We start from the raw sequence: 7500 nt of genomic DNA, 5'->3' as shown, positions 1-7500 counted from the left end.
CTGTCCTCGACCTCTGAACTGGCCAACAGTGAGTCACAGCACCAGTCATTTCATGTACGTATATTAAAATAGTTTAATTAAGACTGAAATATTGTAATGTTTAAATGTACTTGATGCAAAATGATCACAAATTAGTACTGATGCTTTAATCTTTTTCTAGTGGTATGTCTCCTGGTTTACAGTTGAAGCAATGATCTGAACATCAGTTCCATCAACGGCTCTGACACCCAACAATCCCCCACAATCCTCAGGAAAGTGGCTTGTTTTTGCAGTTTGACACTCAGTTAGAAAGTAGTGGCCAAAAGTAATGTCTGTACTACACAATTTGATCTCTTCAGCCTTTAAAAAATGTGTTCATGGTTTTGTAAGCATGCTGCATAAGTGCTTAGATGCAGCTGTTTTTGTGTCATCATAACAATGAAACTTGACGACTTTTGCGGTCTTAATATTTGGTCATGCTGCTAATTATGAACACATGCAAAAACACTAGAGGACCAAAAAATATTAATAACTGACTATGTTGTAGTCTTATGCGTTTTATATTGATCGGTGAACTAGTCATTATGAAACCATCAGCAACATTAAGTGATCAGTTTTACCTACTTTTATTTGACAGCAGTTGGCAATACTTGTCAGTGTGTTTTTTGTTTTTCTTGTGTGCACATTTTGATGGTTTAAGTGAAATGTGTTGAAAAAAAAATACATATAACTTTAAATATATAACAATACATCATACCTTTGTTGTGACCTTTGAAATGGCAGTGTGTATTATCAGATTGCGAATGTTGTTTTTCTGGTCTCATGAAAAATGGTGACACTAATCATTCTGAACACATATTGATGACCGAAACAATGCTGTTATCCTCCTAAAAGCAAATTTGTCAGTGATGCTGAAACTGTTTACAATGCAATCCTATCTGCATGATTAGTTTGCTGTGTTAAGAGAGTTCAAAGGTTAATAATGACGTGTTTTGGGCGGTCCCAGAGCCATATAAAAAGAGAGTTGCGACACGCTTTGATCTCGCCGCCGCACGGTCACTTGGTTCATGGAGCTCTCAATAGTTCCAAACAGCTCCGCGCTGTCAATGTGTTTGAATGGAGTTAAATAGGATAGACAGCAGTTTTACTATATTTGCAGCAATTTCGAGTAATTATTAACAAATAATGTGCATTGATTGTGTATTGATAACTTCTCTGAATACGCTTTACAATCGCATTTTATTCAGGGGAGTGATAAAGAGACATAATTAATATGTTCTCATACTCTTTGGCAGTCAAATGTGACCAAAACACCTTAAGTGTAACTTTTATTCAATTAAATAACTGTAATATATATATAGTTAAGTTCTATTTAGTAAATATTTTGGGGAGGTTTTTTTGTACTTAATATGTGCAATAATGATCCTGACCATTTAAAAGATAAAATTTTCCAATATAGCATTTAGATTACAGTTCGTGTAATATTTAAGGTTAAATACATCTGCATGTGTATTTGGACATGATCAAACACTCTTTTTTATACAGTATGTTTCGATTTAACGATTTAATGTTAAATAAAAAAAAAAAGTAATTTACTCTCGTTTTATGATATTCAAATATACAACATAAGTGAATATTATAAAAGGCAAGCAAAAATGGCATTTAACATAATAGAAAAGATGAAAATAATGTTTAAAAAAACACAAGGCAACGAATTGCATTCAGCATACATTTTTATCGTGTTTCTTGAATGCAGTCTTTACTGAAACTCATTCAACCTCCTACAGAGAGAGAAAGATTGCAGAAAGACTAAAAACATAAAAATATGACAACTAGTATCTGGTTATGGTCGCTATTACGGTGTTTCTCATGTTATCCAGCTGCATTTACAGTTTAACTGTTTATTTTTTAACGACAAACATTAACTATAACACGCTTCATAAAACACCACTATTGGCCAGTTTTTCGAGAGGTCAACTGATGCGTTAAAATTTTAAGAAATGCAGTAATTTCTTCAATATACTTGCGACTGTGCTTGAGAAGCGCTGAAATGAATGGGCTTCAATGGAGGAGCTATTGGTTGTTTGGAACTATTGACCGCTCCATGACACGCTTTACTTCCGCATTCCTCAGTTCCTATGGAAGCCTATGGGAGTGTCGCAACTCTCTTTTTATATGGCTCTGGGCGGTCCCAGAGAACGTTGCGTCATAGCCTACTTAATATTCATGAGCCACACCTGCGAGTTCTGTTTTGTTTTCTCCAGTTCATAGCGACTCTTCTTCAAACATCGTGACAGTCGTCAGCTGGAAAGTCATCTTCATCTGAATTACTGAGTCTCAGAATCACCGAGGAGTAAAAGCAGTAAGGCTTGTTTTGTGTTTACTTTCACTTTGTAAAAGAGCAAAGAAGATCGTCTGAATGATTTAATCGCTTTCTGTTTCTAGTTATTTTCATTTTCATTTTGGCACTTTGCTGTGCGTTAAAAACTGAACGACTTTACTAAGTTCTCGTGTGTTTACATCTGGCTGCAGTGATATACAGGAGTTAGATGTAAACGCCCATCATTATTGTAGGCGTTAATATCATGTGCGACAGACCGCTGTGAAGAAAGGAATCTTGTGTGTTCTGTAGTTTGTAAATCAGTGTAGTGTAAGTTGTTCAGCGGTGCTTAGTACAAGCCGTGGGTGTAAGTACGTGACTTACACGACATTCAGAAATGACAAATGATGGAATCCCGTTTAGCAGGAACATCTGTAACCCAGACAGACCAATAGTTGTTGGGTGTTTTAAGAACAGAAGTCTTCACTGGCAGCACCATGCATGGCAAGACTCCCTCAGCGAAGAAAAAGAGTGGGCGACACAGAAAGTGAACGATAGGGACCGTCACACATGGTTTTTTTTTTTTTTTTCACTCTGCACGCGGATGCAGTCTGGTGTTGCTGTTTATCTCCTGACCATGCTATTTGCTCACCAACTTCCGGTTTTGACCGCAGCCGATTAATCAATTCTGAAATAAACACAGACTTATGTGATAGACTTACTATGAAGGTAAAACAGTAGCAAACTCGAGAGCTTGCTGATCTGAATGTGAGAATTTGTCACATTAATATTCGTATTTGTGAGAGGAAGTCGGGGGCGGGGCTAGGGTGGGAATGAAGACATTTTATTGGCCGATGCCTGACCAATGAATAACGCCAGCCAGCGCAACTTGCAGTGTAGAAAGAAACATTTTTTTTTATGTTTTTTTAATTTTAAGTAATCTTGCGGGGGTCAGAATTCGGCACAACACCGGCAATACTGTTTTGAGCAACTAGAGCTAAATACATGTAATCATTAAAAGCCATGAGGGCATCTAGTGGTTAAACAGACTATGCTCTCTCACGTCTGTATTTACAAGTGCACCAGTGAGTTTTGCTACAGGAATATCGCAAAAGGAGTAGCAATAGTCAAAGCGCTAGGGTTTGAAGTTTTACTGCCAGATCTGAGAGGTTGTAAGTGCCGAATTGAGGTTGTACAGTAAAACTGAAGTAAAGTGCAAAAGCAAATAAGTCGTACACATTTGTGTGTGCCATTTTGTTTATGTGAATGTCATTTTACACATTTGTAACTTAATTTGCAACTTCAAATTCAAAACACGGGTGTTTGATCATTGTGTGTGCAAATCGAAAAGATTCAGCTTTTCAGATCAGAGCTGTGAGTGCAAATTTACACTTACAATTACGAATATTATTATGACAAGTTCTCACATTCAGATCAACAAGCTCTCAAGTTTTGCTACTGTTTTTCCTTCATTGACTAACAAGTATTCTAAAGTAAAGATGAACAGTTATTGGTATGATCGCCTGTAACGGCTGAAATATGATAATATAAGCATGATTGATTGTTGACGATTTCGCGTGATCTTGGATCATTCGGTTCTTCGACGCTCATCTGGGACTTGCTGTCATAGCAACAGATCCGTAAGAGTAAACCTGCTCTGGAGCAGACTTACTTCATGTAAACAGGATTAGATCGCGGCCACTCAGTTATGTCCGCTTCATTTATACGAAAGCAACAGCGATATTTGCCCAAATAATTTGTACTATTATATTACAAGTCAAAGATGACCGCACATATATGTGATGCAGGGTAATTTATTTTAAAAAAATGCAGTCTGTCGTTTGAAAAGTGCATATGTCACTTAAACATAGTTCCTGTAGTTTGTGTAACACGGTTTTTCCATAAATAAATATTATGAGTATAACTAAAGATAATGCAGTATTTGATTCTCTTATTGATTTCATACAGACACATACAGGTCATTTTCTAAAAAAGGGAAATGTACTATTAATCATTCTATTTCATTTGATTATTTCACATTTAATTTATATTTTAGAGTAGTAATAGTAAATTACTTTGTGGAATCAAGATGAGAGACCACGGCTATAAAAGCGAAGGTGGATTTACCTAGAAGCTTTTGTTTCTTTAGCTCAGTATACTCAATTTTTTGCTGGAGACTTCTCTTATAGAGCAAATGGATGTCACCCTGTTTCATTTGTAGAGACAGCATTTAATGGTCAATACATGTCATAAAGGAAGTAAAATGAATTACAAGACTGTCCACCTCTGTATCAGGCCTCTCTGCCTGCAACTCACACTGCAGTCAGAAATAGAAGTACACAAGTAGATACAAATTCAGGCCAAATTATGCATGCACTACAGGTACTTCCTCCAAACCACAGTCATTTGACACTGTATATATATATATATGTAATCCCAATTTACTGTGCATACTTCAGTCACACAGTGGGAACAGTTAAAAATCATGGAGTGTTATGCAAAACTACACACAAAAAAAAATTAATAAATGTTAAAGTACAAAAAGCATTTTAATTAAGGCAACAACCAAATATTTTACATTGTACAAATAGAATTATAAGCTCATTAACCAGTTATGAAGGTGCTGCTGGTCTAAGGAAGAGCTGCCCCAGGGATGCCCTCAACAATGGGTCTAGTGGCATTCAGCCCTAGGGCCAGCTCCTCTGCCGGGTGTGAGGGGGTGCAGGACCACCAGCTGTCTTTTTTTGCTCTGCCCTTTTCTTGGTTGCTGTTATAAACAAACAAACAGATTTTTTCAGAGTCTCGTTTCAAGAGACTAAAAGCAATAGAAGTGATAAATATTACCATTCTGTACAATATTCTTATATTTCACTTTTACTTGTTCCTATATTCTAGTGGGTCCTGTTGTGACTCTAATGTGAAAGAGGATTCCCTTTTCTCTTCCCTGTAATATAATATAATTCCCTTTAAAATAATATAATTTTAGTCTCTTGAAAAGTTTGTTTGTTTATAACAGCAACCAAAAAAAGGGAAGAGCAAATATACTATAATATAATAACTTACCAGTTTAATTTGTCTCCTTCGTCATGTTCGCCGACCAATCAAAGAGTTGCCGATCAATGTTTCTACTATCGATACGTAGCCCCTTTTAAGCCACCCAGTGATCTCAGATTACTTCATCCAGCTATACTAATCATCAACAAGAGGTGTGTTCGGAGAACCGGAATAGCCAGCTCATAGTTAGCGCGACGATTTGATCTTGGATGTAGTGAGCGAGGTACGAAGAACCGACCCCAGGTGTCTGTTCACTACTGTTAATTGTGTATTTGTAAAAACTGGATCATTTGTACTAACCCACCCCTTATTGGCCCTTTTTCTTGCTTTGGGCCACTGCCCCTCAAAATGTCTGTGCACGGCCCTGGGTTCGAGTGTTTGTTTTTTAAATAAGTTTTGTTAGTTATGATATAAAAACAGATGAGAACCACAGCTTCTCTGAGTGAACTCAAGCACCAACTGACATTTTTAGGATCTTCAGGAGGTGACTGAAGTTGTATTTACCTTATTTTATCAACCCTCTTGTACGGCAATCAGCAGTCAGGCTAATTAAAAAATGTTCAGGGGCGTGTGTTTGTGATCTACTCTGCGGGCGGGACGTGGCTCCTCTTTGCTCACTACTGTGCAGACTGGTCCCAAATCAGGGAGCCCTATTTGGACATTTGCGGCTTCACTTTTCTTCAATGGAAGTCTCTGGTTTCCACAAAAGAACAAACAAACACAGAGAACTTTACAAAGCCAGCATCCATGAAGGAGCTGGACTGCTAAAATAAAAAAAGATGGTGTCATGATCATAAAACCTGGACAGTTGGATCATCTAACTACATCATCTGCACTGGCCAGACAAACTCACCTCCGCTAAATATTATTATCAGACCACTGTGGGCAGTTTTTTAGAGAAAAGTGATTTAGAACATTACACTGTAAACTATTCAAAAGCTATATGAATATATTCTAGGAATATGGAAGCTGTCTTAAAGGCAAACGGGGGCAAACCACCTTAATAAAGATATTTCTCTGATGATCACATTATTTTGCCCCACGCTTCTATGCAACTATACAGCAGCTGTTTATTTTTGATCGTATTATGTAATCATGACCGGTTATGTCTAAATAGTAACAAGTTCTGAAATATAATGTGCAGTAAAAGCTGTGTTGTTCTCACAGAGGGTCATCATGGTGAACTGCTGTGGTCTTGTGTCTGAAAAAAACGAACCAGGTATAAACATCTCTTCCTTATTATAAGCAAAGCTTTAACAGTTTGCACTTCATATTGTGTGCTTTTTTATAACTACATATATGTCATTTTGTTAAGAGCATGTTTCTTTTGAAGAGGACTTTGAGATGTTTGTGTTTTGTTTCTCTCTCAGTTCCTCTCAAGAGCATCTCTGTGGAGCTGCAGGTTCGGGATCACGTGGCGTCGGTCAGCTCCTGTCTGCAGTACGTCAATGAGGAGGAGCGTCCGCTGGAGGCCGTGTTCGTCTTCCCGCTGCCCGCCGATGCTGCCGTCTGCCACTTCAGCGCCAAGATCGGAGAGCAGGAGATTGTGGCCGAGGTGCAAGACAGACACAGCGTGAGTCCAGATGCTGACAGACAGACAGTGCTCTTCTGTGGCATCATTCTGCCACCTTTCTCTTATCGATAATTATGTCCACTGCAATAATATGATCTGATTGTTTTGGAGTTTGTGGAGACAGATGTGTTTGTCTCTTGCAGGCGCGGGATCAGTACGATGACGCTGTGAGTTCGGGTCAGCAGGCGTTTCTGCTGGAAGAGAGTGAAGAGAGTTCAGATGTGTTCAAACTGAGTGTGGGCTGTTTGTCTCCGGGTCAGAACGCCTCCATCACCATCGTCTACATCATTGAGCTCAGCGTTCAGGCCGATCACGCGCTGCGCTTCTGTCTGCCGGCGGTACTCAACCCGCGATACAAACCAGCAGGTACCTGATTGTAGTGGTGATCATGTATTGAGATCTCGGTGAAGACCTCAAGATCGTATCCCTGCACAGACCGCGACACTGACGCTCGCCATCATCTGTGGCTTAATTCATTTCCTAATTCCCCAGTCACATACACTAACAGTAAATGCTTGTAATCTTTGTTTTTAGTGTTTCTGAAAGATGTCTCATCTGCTCTACAAGGCTGCAT

At 38.5% G+C, this 7500-nt stretch overlaps 1 protein-coding gene across 2 annotated transcripts in view; it reads left to right on the top strand.

The window, feature by feature from the left end:
• The first annotated feature begins 2213 nt into the window (after positions 1–2213).
• The window catches only part of LOC141284823 (von Willebrand factor A domain-containing protein 5A-like), a 20127-nt gene continuing 14840 nt past the window's right edge, over positions 2214–7500 (top strand). For both annotated transcript variants that reach the window (XR_012338494.1, XM_073817843.1), the window contains exons 1-4: positions 2214–2341; positions 6521–6572; positions 6724–6926; positions 7070–7292. Coding sequence is in view for 1 of the 2 variants with exons in the window: in XM_073817843.1 (XP_073673944.1) it covers positions 6530–6572; positions 6724–6926; positions 7070–7292 (469 nt within the window). In the remaining variant the exon portion in view is untranslated. The remainder of the gene's footprint in view (positions 2342–6520; positions 6573–6723; positions 6927–7069; positions 7293–7500) is intronic.

The sequence above is a fragment of the Garra rufa genome, chromosome 14, assembly GCF_049309525.1.
Source record: "Garra rufa chromosome 14, GarRuf1.0, whole genome shotgun sequence".
Taxonomy (NCBI): domain Eukaryota; kingdom Metazoa; phylum Chordata; class Actinopteri; order Cypriniformes; family Cyprinidae; genus Garra; species Garra rufa.
The sequence above is the reverse complement of the archived record's forward strand: the minus strand, read 5'-3'. Positions and strand labels throughout refer to the sequence as shown.